At 44.6% G+C, this 21998-nt stretch overlaps 2 protein-coding genes across 5 annotated transcripts; both read right to left on the bottom strand.

Annotated features, from left to right (window-relative positions):
- Window positions 1-589: 589 nt before the first annotated feature.
- C6H1orf52 (chromosome 6 C1orf52 homolog) lies at window positions 590-7310 on the bottom strand. Of its 3 annotated transcripts, none has more exons than XR_013052422.1 (3): window positions 6976-7310; window positions 5906-6414; window positions 590-1091 (listed from the first exon to the last, which is right to left on the bottom strand). XR_013052422.1 is itself a non-coding variant. In XM_076575118.1 (3 exons), the coding sequence occupies exons 1-3, from the start codon at window positions 7246-7248 to the stop codon at window positions 1021-1023; spliced, it is 543 nt and encodes a 180-aa protein (XP_076431233.1). In that variant the 5' UTR covers window positions 7249-7304; the 3' UTR covers window positions 590-1020. The 3 variants fall into 3 exon arrangements, 1 of the variants encoding a protein (XP_076431233.1); XR_013052421.1 differs by having other exon boundaries at window positions 5988-6414; XM_076575118.1 differs by having other exon boundaries at window positions 6216-6414; window positions 6976-7304.
- Window positions 7311-9827: 2517 nt separating this feature from the next.
- On the bottom strand, window positions 9828-20855 carry Bcl10 (BCL10 immune signaling adaptor). Of its 2 annotated transcripts, none has more exons than XM_006984739.4 (3): window positions 20560-20855; window positions 13934-14222; window positions 9828-11310 (listed from the first exon to the last, which is right to left on the bottom strand). In XM_006984739.4, the coding sequence occupies exons 1-3, from the start codon at window positions 20614-20616 to the stop codon at window positions 10958-10960; spliced, it is 699 nt and encodes a 232-aa protein (XP_006984801.1). In that variant the 5' UTR covers window positions 20617-20855; the 3' UTR covers window positions 9828-10957. The 2 variants fall into 2 exon arrangements, with proteins under 2 accessions (XP_006984801.1, XP_042135998.1); XM_042280064.2 differs by lacking the exon at window positions 20560-20855 and adding an exon at window positions 20060-20497.
- Window positions 20856-21998: the final 1143 nt, after the last annotated feature.

Genomic DNA, 21998 nt, shown 5'->3' with positions numbered 1-21998 from the left:
CCCAGCCCACAAAATAAACAAGGTGCTCAGTTAAATTGGAATTTCAGATGAATTTTTAATGTGTCTTATATCACATATACTCAGACTCAAATTTAACCGGACATGCTCTTCTTTGCTGAATCTGGTAATCTTTCATAGAAGAGCCTATCTTCAGCATATTTAATGAGGAGATGAAAAAATAATCACACTATAAGGCATGTATGGTATGTTAAGTGCAGCTGATAACCAGGGCAGGAAAAGACCTCCCCTAACAACAGAAGTGTATGTGGAAGAGATAATGTTTTTGGAAAATGCCTGAAGTCTGCTGAGAGGTCAGGTAGTTTAATCTGACTCTGGAGTCAGAGTCCTGAGTGAATCTGCTAGTCTCCACTCACTGGCTGTGTAGCCCTGTCCAGTTCTTCTAGCTCTCTTCATTACAAAATAGGATACTAACGTCTACTTTACAGGACCATTGGAGAGAAGTATGCACAAGGCACCTAAACACGGGAGGCTCTCCCTACATGCTAATCCCTACCGTGAATTAAAAGGTCACAGGGCAAACAGGCTGCTTGTTACAAACACTTGTTAGTGGCATACAATAATAGCAATGTTGACGGAAGTAATTTTATTTCCATGATCATCTATTTACACTGTACAGACACTAATGAAGAGCACCCACAAGTTCACAGTACATTACAATATATTTACTTTAAAAATAGATTCCTTTATAAAAGGTCCAAAGAACATTGGCATGTCCATGTGACAAAACTCTCAAAGCCTGTCACCAATTCTGTGATAGCCAGAATGCTTCCAAGTACTGTCAGTTCACAATCACAGGTCACCATTAGAGTTGTAAATACATACAGGTTTTAAATAAAAACCTCAGTTCTACAGTGGAAAGTCTTGAGGCGATACTTGTTAGTTCATTAACATAAATACTCTCATGGAGATGTCTGTCATGAGAACCACAAGAGCAAACACTCCAGCCAACGACACATCTCAGGAGCTCCGCAGCCCAGTGTTCTCGCCGCCACTGCCTCTCTACTTCTTCTTCTTGGCTGCTTCTGGCTCCACTCTTCGAGCTTTAGATGCACGCTCATCTCTGTCATCATCTTCAAGTAGGGAAGAAAAGAGTGTCATTAGTGAGTCTTTAAAAAATCAACACAGAAAACTCATTTATTAGCTTTATACCAAAAGCTCATCAGCTGTTTGAAAGCTTACCAATAAAAACTAAATACTAATTCTTAGAACCCTGATATTAAACTACATATGGAAACAAGCATTTTTTTTAAATTACAGCAATACAACATTTGTAAATTAACTTCTTAGGCTTAATTTATCTTTTTTTTTTTTTTTGGTTTTTCGAGACAGGGTTTCTCTGCGTAGCTTTGCGCCTTTCCTGGGCTCACTTGGTAGCCCAGGTTGGCCTCGAATTCACAGAGATCCGCCTGGCTCTGCCTCCCGAGTGCTGGGATTAAAGGCATGCGCCACCACCGCCCGGCCGGCTTAATTTATCTTACTTCACAAAAACCAGCTTCTTCTGAAACAGCTGGTCGGTCCCAAACTTCCCAGTGCACATACTGCATCATTTAGACACACACCACACTTCATGAAAACGGAGCAGTTTCCTTCTACAGAACATGCATCACCTGTTAGCCTCACTAAGTGGCCAGCAGCTGTACTTTTCCTCTCCGATTTCCTCTCCCAGTCTTATGATCAACCCACCGTATGTTCTGACGTTAAAAGCACAAGTGAAGGGTCAGAGAATCTCACAGGTATCTGTTCAAATTCTGGACCATTCCTTCCTAGACAGTCAGAACATCTTAAAAGCAACAGGGTAAGCAGGCTCCACCTTCACATTAAGGAAAATCTGGATGAGGAAGACTACAGAACCTTACAATAAACAGTGCCCGATCCCCCACTGCTATTGTCTATGGCCACAGAAAATTTCCATGAATAAAAATGTCATGCCTGAAAAAGTGGACCTTTTCACTCTATTTGTAAAAAATTCAATTATGTGGTTCAATGTACACAGGCTGGCACAGACTAGCTGCTAATTCATATCTCCCTAAGCAAATGTGTGATGCAAACTCCAGCCAGGTGTGGTGGTGGTAGGCCTACAGTCCTAGTACTCTGAGTTCTGAGACAGGAGGACTGCTAGGAGTTTGAGGCCAGCCAGCTATACATAGCAACATCCTGCCTCATCGGTGGCCCCACTCCAGAAGAATTCCGTATAGATACACACAGCTTCTGACTGCCTTACTTCCATGGTACCAGGGACCAAACCCCATAGCCTGATGCCTTCCAGACAACCACCCTATACTGACTACCCTTAGCCTTGACTTTACTCTGCTTTCTCTCCTCTCCCCTCCCTTTCTTTCTACGTAGCCTAGACTTGCCTGATTTCATAATTCTCCTAACCTCAAGCCTTCCAGGTATTAAGATTACAGACACAAGACTCCATGCCTGGAGGAACTTTATTTTCTTGATCAACAGCATACCTAAAGTCCAAAAGGTATAGTATGGTGACATATAAAATATTTTGATGCCTTAAGATCTTCACATTAAAAAATTAGGGAAACTGCCGGGCGGTGGTGGCACATGCCTTTAATCCTAGCACTCGGGAGGCAGAGGCAGGCGGATCTCTGTGAGTTCGAGGCCAGCCTGGGCTACAGAGTGAGTTCCAGGAAAGGTGCAAAGCTACACAAAGAAACCTTGTCTCAAAAAACCACAAAAAAAAAAAAAAAAAAAAAGAAACCAAAAAAAAAAAAAGGAAACTGCCAAGTTCAAATCACAAATCATGTGACAAAAATCTGTAATCCAGGCTGGGTCCAAATGCCTGAACCTCCTGCTTCCTGAGTGTAGGGAATATTGGTGTGAAGCCACCATACCCACTTCAAGCAAACAAACTATAGTTTTTAGCTGGAGTTTAATTATCAAGTTTACCTTGAAATTATTTTCAGAAATAGTAATATAAAAGTTAAAAGCATTTTTTGAAGACTACTATCAAGCCACACTATTAACACACATTAAAAAGGGACATTTCTGCTTTTATTCTGTCACTTAATACAGGTAAATCTACTGATAAACACTGAAACCACCTACTACTACAACTGGAAAAAGGAGTTCCCATGAGTGATCAGAGCAGGAGAGCTCCTGTCCCCTAGCGTCAAAATAAGGTACTGCCTTAAAAACCAGCACAGAAATAGCTTTCTGCTTTTTTGTTTTTAAAAAACTAATCCTAACAGCACAGACACACTGGTGTGAAATATAATTTTCCTATTACACAACTTGAATTACCCAAGGTACACAACATTAACTTAACCTGTGTACTTTTACAATTAAAACAAAAGTTAAATAAAAACCACTTGCTCCATTAGCTGGCTTTACAATTATTTGTTAATAACGCTATGAAAATCTAAGTTTTATTTCTCTGTATTTCACGGTCACTAAACAAGCAGCCCTGGAAAACAGTGAGAGGCAAGGCTGGATCTCAACTTTCTCAGATCCTCTAAATTCTGGAAATCAGTGGCAAAAAAGAACAAAGGAAGAATATATAGGATAGTCAAATAAAAGCAAGGTAACTCAATGATGAATTTAAAATATAATTAAGTGGGCAGACTTTCCAATACATGCTTCATTAATGACAAGCTATAGGTAAACAATGTTGTCAGGGGCTGGGGAGGTGGTTCTGGACATGAATTTGAATCCCTGTAGTCTCTGCAAAAAAGCCTGACTAGTTAAGACATCTATCTAACCTCAGTGCTCCCATGGCAATGTGGGAGGGACAGAGAATGCCCAGCTCAAAGGCCAGCTAGACATAGTATGCAAGCATGCATATATACATACATAGCACAAAGTCTCAAACAAGGCAGAAGACAAGGGCTGACACCCAGGGTTGCCCTCTGGCCTCCATACTCACATACATACAAAAAGAAAATGACAGACAAATTAGCATGGCAGCTTGCAATGACAAAAAGTCACTTCTCAAAAGGAAACTAGTGGCTGGGGATGTGGCTGAGTTGGTAGAATGCTCACCTAGCATGCACATAATGTGCATGCAGGGTGGCACACACTTTTAATCTCATTTTGGGAGGTAGAGGCAGGAGGACCAGAAGTTCATGGTCATGGCTACATGCTGAGTTTCAGACCCAATCTCTAAACAGGTGGAGGCATTTATTACAATAACCAATGCTTAAATCCAAATTAACAATTTAAGATTTGTCAGCCGTTGTTGGCCCACGCCTTTGATTCCAGCACTCAGGATCCCGGGTCCTCATGCCTATGAGGAAAGCACTTTATGACTGTGCTATTTCCTCAGTCTCAGAACAACCATTGAGTCATATGTTCCAGCTTTAACCCAGAAAAACGTTGGTCTTTATGTCTTTTCAATTGCTGACATTCATTTTCTGATCAAAAGAACAGAATTAGCTATGGAAATGTGGGCGTTATTTGCCATTATTTGAATTTCTGGTAATTGAACCCAAAAGTTAGAAAAAAGATGATCCTTGCTTACTTGAATATAATTTCTGGCCTTTATCATAAAGGTCCAGAGATGTAAGAACGCTAGACTACAGCAACCTGGATTATCAACTCTGGTCCCTTGAGAAGAATGATTACTTCTTAAACTGTGAAAACACGATGTGACCAAACCTTAGCTTAATAAGGCACAGATGCTATCTCAAGGTTGAATTTGAAGTCCTATTTTCTCAGTTCCCAATGGTGTGAACCCAGACAAATTCTCTCACGTCAGACTGTTTCCTCGTCTACAAGACAGTGATAATGAACTATGGGTCACTCTTGTGTCAGGCTGTTAATATTAAATTAGGAAACGTGTATGAAACATTTACTCCGACCTTGGACATGTTATAAGCTCTCATTCTGTATTTCCCTGTTCTGGTTTTATAGACTACATAAGGATTCCTTATTCAAAAATACTTTTTAATCAAAGTGCCATACATAAGAGGTATTAAAATTCACACTTTAAGATCTTCAATAAAAACCTTGACATAGTATAAACCTATAGTCCTCTCTAGATGAAGGCAGGAGGGAGTTCAAGGTCATCCTCAGCTACAGCAGGAACCCAGCTATTAAATGTCTCTCTGTAACGCTGGTCCCTGTAGTGGAAGATCAGAAATCGGTTTAACTAAAAAGGCAAATGGCCTTTAATGGTCTAAAATGCTGAGCTCAACTCTACAGAGTCATTCACTCACAATGTGCTACTAACTATGGACCCACAGAGGACCAGATCCGGGATTTCGTAAGGGAGAGAGCATATGAAGAAATAACCACACACAACTATGACGAATTAGCAGCACTGGCACATCCCAGGTAAAGGAGAAGAATTACTATCAAGAGTGTACTAGAAACTGTTTGCATGTTGGATTTTGTACGATGAATGGCTTTATCAGCCCAGAGTTTAAAACGTCCAGTCTAGACTAAGGTGAAAAGTACATTAAAGCCAGGAACCCATATGAAAGTGTGCTCCACTCAGTTCTAAATTTCAACATCTTCAAATGCTGGCATGGAGCCCTTCAAAAGGCTGGTGGTGAGGGGGACTGGGTGGGTCACAAAGAAAGTGCCAGCTCTCTTCTGTTTGTGGAGGTTTTGGGGCAAGCCAGTTACACAGTCAGATATAAATTTTAGAAGCTTGAGACACAGAGAAGCAGGGGTAAGAGTCTGCAGGCAGAGATTACCATGGTAGTCCAAGAAAGAGGTGAAATTATGAGATTACCAACAAAGGCAAGAAAATCAAACCAGACTATGGCTGTCCCATGCACAGCTGATTACATTCTGACGTCCTCATTTCAGTTCTAACACACAACTGTCTTAGTAGAAATGAAGCCTGCAGCATGTCCCAGCTGCAGTTCCCGTCACCCGTGAATTAACACCCGCCGCTCTACTAAGGCACCCTACAAGCACGTACCCTGGAGACTTCCGAGACTACTTTCAGGCAGGACACATTCTTAGATCTTAGCAGAGCAGAAGCTGGGAGTGGTGGCCCATACCTTTCATCTTACCACTGAGAGGCAAAGACAGGCTGGCCTCAGAGAACATCCAGGTTACACCGCCCTGTCTCACACAACATAAAACAAAAACCCCGAAAGATGGAAACGACTTCTTGTTAGTATCCAAAGTCAGGTCTTCCAATCAATCCACCAGGGTCTCAATTTTGCTCCCTGAGTGCGCACTCCTTAAAGAAGCACCATGGGCTGCAATCTTGACAGCACTCTTACCCGATTCCACGGTCTCCTCCCCTTCCGGCAGAAGCCGGGCTTTCTTAGCATTCTGTGGGGCATCATCACCATTGTCCTCATAGATGTTCGACCATTTTATTGCCATGTCCAGCTCCGGCGGCGGCGGCTTCTTCTCAGTAGTGTAGGTCTCTGGGGGTGGCACATAGTTGGACTTCCAGACTTTGAATTCCTTTGGAGGCTGTTAAGTAAGCACATGAAGAGGCCCTGTGACGAACCGAGGTCCCCGCGATGGATACGAGCGCGCATGCACCTCCCTGCCGACTGCTCATCTTTCTGGCTGGCTTCTTTTTTTTTTTTTTTTTAAATCCTTTAGGCTTAAAAGACACCCTTTTATTTTTTTCTCCTTCTATCAACATCACAATACTGTTCAGTGAAAAGTCACAGGGCTCCCTGGATAAATAAAGCTAATAACTTTTAGTTACCAAAGAAGGATCCAGTCTCAGATACTACGGCCAGGCTGACCCCTCAGGCGGCTGCGGCAGACACTGTCTTGGCGGCAGCAGCGCAGGCACTTCGGCGTCAAAGGGAAGGGGTCTCGGGGAGAAGCTGCAGCGGGGGGCGGGGAGTCACCACCGTTAGTCGTCGCCCGGCTGGGGGCCCCGAGCGCGGAGGGGCGGGCCCGGGCTGACACCCCCCGGGGTCCCGGGGCCGTGGGGACGCGCGGCCCCCCGCGGCGTGCGTGCGTGTGGGGGGCGGCGGCGGCGGGGCCCCGGGGCGGCCGCGGGGCCGGGGACCTCACCTCCTCGGGCGCCTTCACCACGTGCCGCTCCCAGTCGATCTGCTTGTTGAGCGGGTTGTAGAGGAAGGCCGGCCGGGTCACGCTGCGGAACAGCTCCTCGGGGCCCGGCAGCCGCTTCTCCGCCGGCTTCCCGCGGCCGCCCGCCGTCGGAGCCGGCGCCGCCTCCTTGCGACCCCCGTCTTCCGGCTCGCTGTTCTCCTCGCCCGACGAGTCGGAGCTGCTGCTCCCGTAAGCCGCGAAATAGCTCAGGGGGTCCTTCTCCTCAGCTGCCATGACGGCGGCGGCCGACCACCCTCTCGGCCGGAAGCCGGAAGCCGCGACTGGCCCCGCCCCGTCGCTGGACCGGCAAGTGATGCGTCTGCGTCCCCTAGCGGCGGTGCTGCGCACCTACTCCTGGGCGGAGGGAAAGAGGCTGGAGGCGGGGATCCCACAATCCCGGGCAAGGTTACTTTTGCTTTTCCCCAGAGAACCCTAGATCTGTACCAGTGACCACAGCCAAACTCTCGGCTGGTAATTATGACACAGAAAGGCCAGGCCTAGTGAGGCATGCCTATGATCCCAGGTTGAGGCGGGTGGGCTGCTGCAAATTTGAGGGCCAGAGAGGTGTACACAAGGGGCTCCTTGCCAGCTTAGTGCTATGTAGGAGACACTGTCTCAGAACAAAACAACAGTAAGAACAAGCATGGGGGAGTGGGACCGCACACTTCTCACCCCAGCCCTTGGGAGGACAGGGCAGGAAGATTGCCACAAGCTAGAGGCCAGTGTGGTAATTTTACCCCCTCTCCTAATGAAGTTGGTATCATTGTATCTATTTAGATCCCAGTTAAGGATCCCTGGTCAAAGTCGACACATTCATTAACAACTTGCCATTTTATATGATTCTTTTTTATTTTTTTATACAGGGTTTCTCTGTGTAGCTTTGCGCCTTTCCTGGGACTCACTTGGTAGCCCAGGCTGGCCTCGAACTCAAGAGATCCGCCTGGCTCTGCCTCCAGAGTGCTGCCCGGCCTTCTGTATGATTCTTAACTTCTGAATTCTATGGGACAATGGAAGGGGCTAGACTGCCTTGTTCATGTTTATATTCCTAGTATTTATTTTGGTGGCTGTCCATGGACTACATCAATGAATATTGTTGGATTATAATTTATGAGAAAATAGGTCTAAGTGTTTCCAAAATAAGTTCCATCCAAGTACCTAGACTGGCAGAGACAAAAATGTTCTCTGTACAAAGTGCTGGCGTCCCCCAAATCATCCTCAGTTCTGGTGTGGAGGTGCGTATTTGGAATCTCAGCCCTGGGGAGATGACAGTGAATGCCTGAGGATCAGACATCCCAGGCCACCACAGGTTACTGTGAAATTCTGTCTCAAAAACCAACCAACCAGGAATGAGAGCAAAATGGATAAGTAAAACAACAGAATTTCCAGAAAACTCGAAAGCAGCACCAAGATGCTGGGATGGTCAAGTCTCTTGGACAGGAGATAGAAATCTCTAGCACTACAAATAAGGACTCAAAGAGTTGATTAGCAGGGGCTGGTGAGATGGCTGTCAGTGACGTGCCTGCTGCACACATCCGCTCACCCAGTGTGGGTTCCCAACACCACACAGAAGCTGGATGTAGTGGTATACATTTGTAACCCTAGGGCATGGGGGAACAGAGCCAGGAGGATCCCAGGATCTGCCAGGCTAGCCAAACGGTGAGCTCCAGGGGGAGCCAGTCGCTGTCTCAAAAAGTAAGATGGAGGGCAATTGAAGACACCAGACATCGACCTCTGGCCTCCAGACACAGGCGCGCGCGCGCACACACACGCACACACACACACACACACACACACACACACACACACACACACACAAGTACTCACACACATCCTACACACAGTTATTTAATCAACAAGTGAAAAATGTAAACAAAACTAAAAAGCTAGATTTAAAACAAAACAAAGAGCCAGCCTAACTTAATAACTGCCACCACCATCCTGGCCTAACCCTTCAAGTACTATGCTAAGGATGAGTCTCTTCACGGAACACCTTGAAAAGCCTGAGGAGCTGAAAGCAGCCCGAGACTGCTCTGTTCTTTATGCCCCAACAATAGACATTCTAGAAAAGGTCAATGCTTGCTAGGACTGGGATGAGGGGAGGCTGAACAGATGCACCAGGAAAGATTTTTTTAAAGCGGTGAAATTAACTATTTGGTTATGACACTTTTTGGGTAGATTTGTAATACATATTTCTAAAAACTTGCAACTTATACAATGGAGGACCCAAATATGGACTTTGGTTAATAACAATGTATCAATGTTATTGGCTCACCAACTTTAATAAGTTATCACACCAGTAAAAGAAGTATGGGAAACAGGGAGGAAGAAGTATTTAACAAATTATTTTGCTCAATTTTTCTGTTAAACCTACAACTGTACAAAAAGCATACTTTTTAAAAAAGCAATAAAAAAGTGAATGCGGAGGTATGATTTGTATACTGTGTTAATCTGGTTTTCCTGAAAAGTAACTTCTTACTACCGTATCCATTAACTTAGTAACAAACTATATCCGACTGAGTCACTGCCATCTTCCCATTTTATGTTCCCCTCCTCCTCCTCTTCTTCCCAACACTCCTCTCACCCCCTCACCACTTCTGCAGACAGTCTAGACAATGGGCTCTGGCTGACCTGGAACTCACTGTGTAACCTCAAACTTACAACGCTCCTGCACCCAAGACCCTCCTGCGCCCAAGAATTGTAGCATGTACACACATCTGGCTTTGAAATACTGTTTTCTACTTTAAAAACCAGTATAAAAAAGGGTCAGACATTTGGAAACCAGACATTTTGAGTTTTTGACTCTGAAACATCACTACCTTAAAAAAAATTTTATTGTTAATAGCAACTTTTCATTTCTTAATTTTTAAATAATAGAAATATACAGGAGGTGGATATCAGGAAATATGTAAAATTATAATTTAAATGAAAACAATCAGCATTTTTTAAATGTGTAAAGTTAGTCAAACTTTGTAATACAATAAAAACTGATGTAGCTAGTGGCTGCTTGATAAAAATATTAAAAACACAATTGTCACACATTCCAAAATCAATTGTGCCAGTTACTTTATCCATAGAGCAGTGTTCATTGAAAAAGACTGAAAGGCTCAGAGGAAATATTTTTAATCAGTTACAAGTAATATTAATTACAAGTAGTATCCTATTGGGATAACATTCCTTTTTTTTCTTTGTATATCCCTGGCTGTCCTGGAACTCCCTCTATAGACCAGGCTGGCCTTGAACTCAGAGATCTGCCTGCCTCTGGCTCCCAAGTGCTGGGATTAAAGGCGTGCACCACCTCGGCTTGGGACAATATTCTTTAGGGACAAGAATGGTGACACAAGGACTCTAGATTCCAGATAGACGCACCAATTGGCAAGAGCAGTCCAGAGTGATTTCTGACCAACTGAGGTCACAGGTGGCTCAGTGCCATCAGGTGTTTCTTTAGAACCCGAAGGCTTCTCAGAACCAAGGAGTGGGAGATCCTCCTTAGCGTTTGGGCAGCTTGTCCACGGCCTGGCTTTACTGCAAGTCAGAACAGCTTCCTGCTGAAATGGACTGCCAGGTCACTGGGAAATGATCTGAGAATTTGTAGCATAAGTGTGCTGAGAAACAGTATTCTCAGCCCATGAGTTGATTTCTCAAATTGAGAAGTATTCTGATAAAATTAGTCTTATAACATAAGAGTTAAAAATACTAAACAACTAAAAATTAAAAAAAAAAAAAGACAATATGGAAAAGCGCACACCCGTGATTTACATCCAGCTACCCCTAGAGTGTGCTCTTTTACTCTAACAAATCCTATTTACAGAGAGTGTGCACACTGTGATTTAAAAGACACATATCGGATGTGAGTGAACTTTTTATAAACTGTGAGTGGTTTTTATAAAAAGATCCTATCATTTACAACATTTCCATCACTATTAAAAGACTAGGCAGTGATGTGTCACTGGCGTGAAAGAGCACGTGATCGTAAGGGGAGAAAGATTTCACTTGAGTTTCCACAAGATCCTCCTTCCAAGCGCAGATCTGGGGGCAAAGGGGGTGCCCCGGGGTCCCCAGGTCGAGGAAGGGTGGTTGAGGAGAAGCTGCTGTTTTCAGTTCTGCCAACTTCCAGGACTGGCAAATTCAGAGATGACTCGGTAGAGAAGAAGGGGGTGGTGCTGGATTCCCCCTCGGGATGGTACATGACAGTGGATGCCGCTCTCTGTTTTTCAGAGAAGTTGCTCTCATCTGAGTTGGACCTCGAAAGGTTGTTGGCTCCAGCTGCAAAGGGCTCGCAGCTACTGCACTTCAGGCCTGCAACAGAACAGAGAAATGCAATGAGAAAGCCTGCAACAGAACAGAGAAATGCAATGAGAGAGGAACCAGCAAAGGGACGCCCCTCCCACCTTGTAACTTCTCAACGACTGTGAGCTAGTCACAATACAACCCCAATTTGTTGTGTGAGACAGGTCTCCTGTAGCCCAGGCTGGCTCCTGCCACTTCCTCCTCTGCACTAGGATTTCAGCTGCAATTCACAAACGCTGTCATCACAATCCACTTCCAGTCTCACTTGCTTTTCTAACAAGAACACTCCGATTTACATATTCAAGCTAAGGACACCATCTCAAAGCAGCTAACTAAATGCCCACTGTTCACATTCAACAATTACTTGCATAGTTAATGGCTGAAGGATGGTGGTGGGGTAGGAGGCGAGAGATGGCCAGATGTTAAGAGCACTGGTTGGCCTTCTAGAAGACCAAGTCAGTTCCCACCATCCACAAGGTGGCTCACAACCATCTGTATCTCCAGTTCCAGGGGATCTGATTTCTGGCCTCTGCAGGCACCAGGCACATAAATGAAGGCAAACAGCTCAGACATATAAAAACAAATCCTTTAAAAAAAAGCAGCTCCTATAATTTTTCATAAGTGACTTTCACAGCTAGTTCCCCCGCCCTCGGTGAGAGAGGGTTTCACCGTGTAGCATAGATTAGTTCTGCACTTGTTAAGCAGCCCAGGATGACCTAGCACTCTAATTCTTCCTGCTTCAGCCTCCTACCATTTTTATCTAAGAAACATTCATTAGCATTCTGCAAAAAATATTATTACTTGATAAAACTAAAATGTAGTCAGGCATATACTCCAATCTTACAAGTCAGTCAATGGCAATTAGTGCTTCTTGAGTACCAGGATGTTCAAACTGAAGAGGATTTAGTGGTCACCTGAGACACTCGCTGTTACTGTTAGGGTTGAGAAAACAGGCATGAACAGGTGAGCCATGCAGCGTTCCAGGACTGCCATGCAGAGCGGGGACTACAGGTAGACAGCGACTGTCCTATGCCTACCACAGAATTCTATCATGTCCTACGGGTCCACTGGAACATTAGCCCCAGCAGGAGAACACAAACACCATCTGTTACACTTAGCACACAGTCAATGGAGTTGTCTCCAGGCAGAGGAACCCCTGGGTTGACAATTAGAGGTAAACCCAACAAAGTCTAAAAGCGAATTTGCAAGCCATCTTTTCTGCTGATAGTTTCAGTATTGGACACAACCCTTCCTCCATTTCTCTCTCACTGGTTTTTTGAGACAAGGTCTTAGAGAGTAGCCCAGGTTGGCCTAAAAAAAAATCACAGTCCTTCTGCCTATGTGTCCCAGGTGTATACCAGCAAACCTGACTCAGACATTGTTTATAAAGCTCATGAAGGGGAGACATAAGGAAGACATCCAGATTTGAGGTTCTTATGGACAGCTCCCTAAATGACTCACCGCTCTATCATCAATGTCAAGAACAGCAGGCCCAGTAACAGCCCAAGCTTACGTGTGTGTGCGTGTGTGTGCGTGTGTGTGTGTGTGTGTGTGTGTGTGTGTAAAACTCAGTGTTCTGGAGAAATGGGGCAGGGGTGGGTGGGAGGAGCATCTTGGGGATTTCAACTAAGCAGACAGTCCTACACAGCACCCCATTAGAGAGTTCCCTGGGCTGAGAGTAAAATGGGAGGTGACGTGCTCCTTTCTTGCTAGTGTCAGGTCCCATGCCTCTCACAAACTGACTGGTTTTAGGTTTAGAGTCACATATATTTTATGCATGAGTCTTATAAGCATGTGCCAATTACTGCTTTTGATCAACTGGTGGGAGAAATCACCAAGAAAAGCTCAGCTAAACTTAAAATTCATCACCTTTAGATCATTCTTAGGTTGTTAGGTCAGGGTCTCTGCTGTGGAATAATCCATTTGTACACTGTGAAGATTTGTTGCTGTGATTGGTTTAATAAACAAACTGGCCAATAGCCAGGTTAAGGTTAGGCAGGAGAGCCAGACTAAGAGAATGCTTGGAGGAAGAAGCAGAGGGAGCAGGAGATGAACGAGCCATACTAATAAAGTTACCGCCACGTGGCACAGCATAAATAGAAATATAGGTTAATTTAAATGTAAGCGTTAGCTAGTAATAAGCCTGAGCTATTGGCTGAGCATTTATAAGTAATATTAAGCCTCTTTGTCGGTTATTTGGGACCAGGTGGTTGGGACAGGAAAACTCTGCATACAGGTCTCATTCTACATACCAGGCTGACCTGGAACTCACAATGTAACTCAGGTTGGCTTTGAACTTTTGGCAATCCTCCTGCCTTAGCTTTCTAAGTTTAGGAATACAGTCATAAGCCGCATAGCTCCTTTTCTTAAAATGTAATGTAACCGTGTTTTCTGAGTTTATTTCTGAATGGATTACGTTTATGGCATAGTTTAGAAATAAACTTCTACAAACACTACTGTTAAGTGAATACAAATACAGCCAACTGGGTTTCTATCACTTTTGTATCATGATAATATATCTGGCAAGAAATGTAAATTGAATAGAATTCTGAGCCTTAAGCTTTTGGAAAGAAAAGGTCGCCTGTGACTTTTGAAAAGTGCTGTTAATTCTTTGCTGTACAGCATTAGTTACCTTTGAGATGCTCCAGTTTTATATTCCGTAGCTTTAGCACTTCATCTGTTATCTTCTGAATCAGGAAGTTCTGTGTTTTCTCCCTGCGAATGGATTCTACAAGAGTGTCCAGTCCCTTAGGGTTTTCCTGTAAGTAGTCTAACAACTTTCCAGCTCTTTTTCTACTTGAAGTTCGGCAAGAAATTTCCTCCGTGTCTTCTCTACTGAGTATTTTTTTTGCACGTAGATGATCAAAATGTCTCTCGGCTATGATTTTCTCACACAGGTAAACACGTAAATTTTCTAAAGCCTGAGAGACAAAAGAAAACATGCTTCAACATTATTTTGTAACACTCAGGAAAATCACAGAGGTGACTGGTCATTAGTTAGGAATCTTAACTAGTATGAGGCAATGTTCTAAAGTCAGGAGGGCTAGGCCCTTTAAAATGCATGCTAAGTAAGATGATGTCTAGGTAGACACAAGTGGGTCCCACACAGTCCTCACAAACTCTGCCCGGTTCTGTTCCATCTTTCATAACCCCTGAAAACTAAGACCCAGTAATGGGAAGAAGGCCTGCAGAAACAGGAAGTCTACAGATTGTCACCTAGTTCAGGGTTAAAAATAAAAACAAACTTCTTTATATTCTAGTAACTATCAAGTAATAACTTCAGAATTAGTACCAGAGAGGACAACTTGATGTGGAATCTCACAATTTGCAACTTTTTAGTGTTTGTTATTAATTATTACAGCACTTCAGTATGAAACCATTAAAAATCCACAAATCCCTGAAAGGCCCTTCCTTATGTCTCCGCTTTGAGGTCAGTTAGGAAAGCTATTCAACCCACTGAGCCAGTCTTTGTGGGAGGGGAAGAAAGGGACGTAAAGAGAGGACCATAGGAGGGGCTGCTGGAGAAAATCAGGAACAAGGAGACTAGAGGAAAGCCAGATGAAGGGAAGCTAGTTCAGGCTGGTCTGTATTTATGTTTTTAACTCCAGTCTTCATTAGTGTTAACTGAAACATAAAAACAAAAAAGTGCACACATCAGTGGGGTAGCATGTAATTAATGCTCATGCACACGCTGTGGAGTGTTTAAATCAGGTCCACGTTTGTCATAACAAATGGGGATGATAATCTGACACATGACCCTGGGCAAGTCCTTTAACTCCCCTGTGCCTGTTTCCGCATGTGACGAGATAGTTCAGAGGAATAAATTAATATATGCAAAGTGCTTAGAAATTGCATGGGACAGAGTAGGTGATTGGTCCTGTTAGGGACAATGATAGTGGTGATTAATTTGACTCACATTTTAATGAGTTAATAAGGCAGTGGAAGATTTCAGTAGAGCCTGGTTAGAAAATAATGGCAGGAAAGTTGTCTCATAGGTTTTTGTCTACTGAATTCCCACACGCATTTATTTATCCACACAGCAAACTTTTTATGTCTAAGTTCCTAGCATGGATATAAAAAGATGAACGAGATTTTCACACTGGATGCAAAGGGCTCCTGGGGAATACACAGCACACACAAGCCAGTATGATAAGACCGTGTGATACAGCTCCAAAGAGAAAGAACAAGGAGATCAAGAACAAGGAGAGCACAGGTGTGCAGCTACCTCCAGGCTCTGGGGGAATTTACTGAGTCATGAAGACGTGCAGTGGGAAGATGCCCAGCCACACGATGCATCTGAGGGTGGTAAGGAATGAAGCTGGGAAGGCAAACTGGAGTTAGATCATGGAAGACTTTTATAACATGCTGAGCAATGTTTGTTGTAAGTCAGAGGAAGAGTCATCAAATGTGCATAAATAAAAAGCAAGAGGGAAACTTTTAGAAGGACTGGGGAACCAAAATTGGGGTCAAAGGAAGAAACAATTAGAGAATTGTAACAATGACAGCACAGAAAGCATTCTGAACACACTGAACACACTGTGGGTGTGGAGTGAAAGACTGTATTTAAAAGATGAACTTGAAAAACTTCTCCTATGGTCATTTTTATCATGTATGCTGGCAAGTCACAAATGTATGTCTGTTTTCCACTTTGATATCTCAAGGCACTTCAAATTCAACATGTGAAAACTAAGTTTATCTTCCTTATTATTTTCCTAGTCTCAACTCATTTGGAATTCCTACAATCCAATCAACCCCAGTTCTTCTCCTTCCCTCCTGCCAATCACCATCACTTCAGCACTACTGCTGACACTCAGGTCCTTATATCCTGTAGGGACCGTTAACAGAAAAGTAACATTTTCTAATTCCCTCCTCTTTCTCAACTCTCTCTGTCATACATCTACTAGAGTTTTACAAATTTTCAGAGAAAACAGAACTCTGAACTGTTATATACATTACAGCAACACTGTGTTCTGCCTATGACTTACTGGGTATTCCTGAACCACAGCACAATAGTTAAGAAGTTGAAAGCCCTGGGACTGGGAAGGCAGCTGTGGTGAAGAGCACTTGTTCTTGCTGAGGACCTGGGTTTGCTTCCAAGCATCCACATGGAGGCTTACAATGATCCACAACTCTAGTTCCAGGGGATCTGACACAGAGGTCTGTCTTCTGACCTCTGTAGACACCAGGGACAAACATGGTATATAAACATTCACACAATCAAAACATCCATATTTAAAAAAAAAAATCTAAGAAATAATTAAGAAGAGCATGGCTCTGGAATGAGATAAACTTCTGTTAAAATCTTGAATCTGCAACATACTTTGATAGGTGGTACAAATGACTTAACCACTGTACCTTCAGGATCTTCCTCGACAAAATACGGATAAAGAACTAAACCCATCTAGGAAGACTAACTGGGATGGTGTGTCCAATCTCTCTCTCTCTCACTCTGTTTCTTGTTTTGTTTTTGGAGACAGGGTTTCCCTGTGCATCCCTAGCTGTCCTAGAACTCACTCTGTAGAGCAGGCTGGCCTCAAACTCACAGAGATCAGCCTGCTTCTGCCTCCTGAGTTCAGCCTAATCTCTTACATACAGTAAAAGTTCAATGACCAGTCATGGCAGGCAAGATTCTTGATAGTACGGTTCTGGCCTATCTCTCCAGCTTAATTCAGCAGTACTCTACCCAGGACTTTGGCTCCACCTACAATTGAGGACTGCCACTGTTTTACGCTGTTATGTGTCTGATTTTCTCTTTTCATACCTTAAGCTCCTCCTCCTCATCTTTTAAGACTGAGGTCACTGGTCATCTCTGGAGAGCCTTACCTTAGCATGCAGGATGAGCCAGACCCAGCTGTCTTGCAGCACCAGATTCCTACTTCTTTCTCTCATCTCCCAGTCCATCCCCAGACATTTCTGCTGTGTCTCAGTGCTCTTCCCAAAGTCACCAATGACCGCCCCTGTTGACAGAGCCTTTCCACCGTCATCTTATTTGGCTTCTCAGAGCAGGGACACAGCTGCTAACTCCTTCCTCCAGACACAACTTCCTTGCCAACAAGTATGACACTGTCCCCATTTTGTTTTGATGTCTATGAAACTTCTCTCTGTACCTCTCATCCCCTCTCTGGGGTTCTGCTACATGGTCCACCTGGCCTCGAACTTGTGATCCTTCTGTCTTAGCCTCCAAATGACTAGGACCGCAGGACAGCACCTGAAAACTTCTTTTTACAGGGTCTCAAACACCTCACCTGCTAGTTCTCAAGTTTTTCAGCATCATGCTTGTATTTCTACTTTAGAGCTATCTCCTGATCTTCAGACCTACTCTTCCTCAATTTCAGTTTGCCGCCAAGTCCCATCATTTCTTTTTTTTTTTTTTTTTTTTGGTTTTTCGAGACAGGGTTTCTCTGTGTAGCTTTGCACCTTTCCTGGAACTCACTTGTTAGCCCAGGCTGGCCTCGATCTCACAGAGATCCGCCTGGCTCTGCCTCCCGAGTGCTGGGATTAAAAGGCGTGCGCCACCACCGCCCGGCAAGTCCCATCATTTCTATGCTCTTAAAATGCACCTTGAACTTCTGCCTTCACCCTGATCCAAACCATCATCATCTCTCTGTACATATTCAAGTCTTTTCACAGCCTTTTCTACTTTTACTCATCTTCTAGAGCCACAGAAAAGGCAGAAAGATCTTTAAAAGTCAAACAAACAAAAATCCTATTGATTCCTTAGCAAGCCTGTACCAGCAGAAAAAAAACAAGTCCTTCATGAGTTTACTTAGACCACCTTCCTCATTTCATCTTGTTACCCTCTGCCTTCCTTCAACACGTTGAACTTATAAAGGTCTTGACTGGCTTAGGTCCCTGTCAGATTCTTTTCTCCCTCAACTGTTCTTCCCCAGCTCTGTCATAACCTCCAGGAACCACTTTCAGGCACATCTGACCATCCTATCCAAAGTACAATGCCCTGGTACAAAGTACTGACCAAATCTGTAATTGTATGATCATATGAATGATATTGTATTTTTCAGCTTTAATGACCTATATATTTAGAGCAGGTAAGAAGCAGGAATGTTCTGTTTAATGCTGTAGACATTACACTCCAGAGTGCAGTGTTTTGGATGAATGAAAATGTCATTACAATATTTTGAAATTATCATTGTATGGCTATTTCCTTCATTCCAGAAATTGAGCTATTTTAAAAACAGGATTTTGTCTTGGTTCTTAATTTAACTGTTAAAACCAAATAACATGATTGACTTCAGAGTACCATGGAATCTCTATTTGTTAAAATGAACCAAATTAAACCAAAAAAGGACACATAAAATACACAGATGAAAAGGGGGAGGAGCACTGAAGACACAGGTGTCCCGGGGGATCCCCACTAACATGAGGAGGACACGTACCAAGACTTCAGGGGATGTCTGAAACCTCATGGTACCAACCCCATACCCAAGCTCTCTGCCATAAAAACTAATCTAACAATCCAGCAGCTAAGGGGCTGACAGGCAGGTAACACCCACTGTGTGATGCACCGGGGAAAGGTGCAGTGGGGTGGTGGTACAAGATCTTACCATGCTACTTAGCAGAGTGCTCAATTTGTACCATATCGACTTATCAAATTCCTATTATTTTGGACCACAGCTGACTACAGACAACAGACGCCACAGAAAGCAAACCCGGCAAACAGACAGAGCCTCGTGTAAACAACTTCCCACCATTGATCAAGACAGACAATACAGAAGGAACACCAAACAGTTTTGGAGGAAGGATAATGAGAAGTTCAATTTTTGAAAATATAAGAATAACTTGTACAATACTGAAATGTGATTCCTAGTAAACACTTGGAAATAAAGGTCTGGAGTGGAGAAAGAAGGAAGTTGAAGTTATGTGGATGAATTTTTAAGCTTGTCATAAACACTTTTGACAATAGGCTAAATATCTGAGAAACAATCGTTGCTATAGACACCTTGAAGCTCATCCATAGTTTCTCTCCAGTTAAGAACATCTGACACAGGTCTGAACTGGAACTGCCGGGGTGGGTCACCTCAGTGACCCACCTGGAGCAGTACCAAAGGTCTGGAGCACGCTTCTCCTCTGTAGCTGCAGGCAGGTCTTGTCCTGCTTTGCCAGCTATACAACGGAAAGCAATTCTCTTCCTTACAGGTTATCTTAAGGATTGTGAGAAAATTCACAAACTGGGTGAAACAGACCTGGGAGCACAGCCACCACGCTTCAAGTGCATGGTGTACTGGCTTCTTAAATAAGACTGTAGCAGTTATTAAAGATCTAGTCTCAAGGAGAATGTAAGGCTTTCCACAGTAAATGCCCTACCAACTCCACTGAACAAGGAAACCACAGCACAAATCCCAGTCACACCATTTCCTTCTGGTTGTGAGCTACGCTAATTTTAATTATGGGTACAGTGCAATAAACCTTACAAGGGGAAGGTATCGTAAGAAAAAGGGATCTGAAGCAGACCAACGTCTTCAACAACCTGCTGTCAAGTTTGCAGACTTTCAATAGCACTATGGTGCTAAATTAGAACGAACTATTGTTTTTAATGTGAATTCACGTATATTATCTAAATGGTGCTTATCTGATATTTTTTTTTCTGGCAAAACACGTAGCTAAAGGAAAAGGAAAACCAAGCATGTCGTGCCTCAAGTCATTTTTCTCAAATATTAATGTGTGTGTGCAGTTCTGCGTGGTCTAAGCAGAGGAGCGCAATTTAGTTAATTTAGCTAATAACAGTATTTTCAACGTTTACCTGGGCATCAAGTCTCGCTAGACGCACGCACACCCCCTTCATTTAAATACGTGGGCGTCCCAGTACTAGGGGAATTCCAGGCTGACTTTCAGCTGGCGAGCTTTCCGCAGCCCCCCGGACAGACGGACAGACGAGTTTCACCCATCTGCTCCATCGCCTGGGGACACCTGCCCGGCCGGCGTCTGCTCGGGACAGAGACCTCCGGCGGCCCGAGCCCAGCGGCTCCCGCGGGGGTGACGTGGGGTGGGGGATCAGCCGGATGGAGAGCCATCGGCGGGAAGCGGACGGCAAGGACGCCCCCAAGCCGGCGCCGACAGCTTCTCTGTGGACTCACAGGGCGCTGGTGGGTCGCCTCCAGCCAGCTCCCGGGATGCAGGCAGGTCGGCGGGGCCCCGGCCTCGCCTTCTTCCGACCTCAAGTTCCTCGTCGCTCGGCTCCGGGTTTCCGCTTTCCTCCGCCCCCGCCCGCCCCGCTGCGCCCAGCCCGGCCGAGCTACTCACGTCCTTCTTCACTTCAGTCAGGTCCTCCTCGGTTAGGGACGGCGCAGGGGCCTCCATGGCCGAGGCCCGGATGGCGTCCTTCCGGCCCGCGCCGCCCCGTCCAGGCTGAAGGGCTCCGGTCTCCGGGAATCAAGCTGGGACTTTGGGGGACCAGGAACAGGTCCCGGGGAACGACCCGCTCCGGAACGCAGAGGTGTGGCTCTCAGCGCCCCACTTCCGGTTCCGCCCCTGGGGCCTGAGGTGCCACTCCCCGCACTCCTCAACGTCCCTAGGCTACAAGGCCCGGCTCAGGCGCCACCCCTCAGCGGGGCGGGTCTACGTTCAAGCCCCGCCCCACACGTGGACTAGCCAATCCGTGCTAGCCCGCGGTTCTCCTCGTCCCTTCTTCCGGCGGGGCTTCGCCCACGGAGGCCGTCTCTAACCACGCCCACTCGTTATTTGCATACGGTTGCGGATTGGTCTCCCCAGAAGGAGTCGTTTCCGTGGGCGGGGCCTTGGCCGCTCAGTTTAGCGGGATCTCCCCGCCCTCGCAGACTCCTCATTTGGGTGGAGTGTGGGCCGAGCTGGCTTTGGTTGGCTTCTCTTTTCCAGATGTTGCGGAAAGATTTCCTGTTGTTGTGCTGGTCCAGGTTTTACAATTGCTTGATCGTACACAAACGCCTACAGATAGACAAAGTCTACACGCACACACAATATAACTCTAGTATTGAAATGTTTGAGGGCCTGGTCCAGGGCCCACTGCCACCCACGACCTAGCACCTTCCAGGAGCAAGAGGATCATTGGAACGGAAACAACAACAACAACAACAAAGTAAAACAAACGAACAAGCAAATAAATAAATAACAAAAAATTGTTAAGATTAAAAAAACATGCAATCCCACCATTTTAGCATCTAAAGCAATGTTTGGGTATTCTTAAATCACTGTTTGTTAGGAACATTTCCACTTATTAACCTATGCAATAGAGATAACATTTAATAAGCTTCTAGGGCCTCTAAGAGTATATTTAAGGTTCTGAGCTACTTGGAGCACAGTTGCACTCTCTTGTTCGTTTTTACCCTTTATGCTTGCTCACTAAGCAAGTGTTTTAGGCATCTTGTGGTGGGGAAGTTATTTTGTTGGAGGCCAAATGGCTATTTCCAGAATGGTATTCTAATCTGTTGTAGCAGCATGTGCAAAACATATGAGGTGGTGGATGAGGAGCTCCAGATAGAGTCCTAGGCTGAAAATGATGCTATGGACAGTATGGTGACTCTGCCAGTGTAGGTTCAAATGACAAGAGGACCAAAGGCGAACTTGGGAACCCAAATCTTTACCTAAAACAAAAGACCTGGAAATGGCTTAGAGCCACACCCCTGTAGTTCTGACGAGAGCACAGGACTCTTGGCTTTTACATTACACGTCTTTTTTCACACCATAGTACAATAGAGTCGCTTTCT

The sequence above is a fragment of the Peromyscus maniculatus genome, chromosome 6 (genome assembly GCF_049852395.1).
Source record: "Peromyscus maniculatus bairdii isolate BWxNUB_F1_BW_parent chromosome 6, HU_Pman_BW_mat_3.1, whole genome shotgun sequence".
Lineage (NCBI taxonomy): Eukaryota > Metazoa > Chordata > Mammalia > Rodentia > Cricetidae > Peromyscus > Peromyscus maniculatus.
The sequence above is the reverse complement of the archived record's forward strand: the minus strand, read 5'-3'. Positions and strand labels throughout refer to the sequence as shown.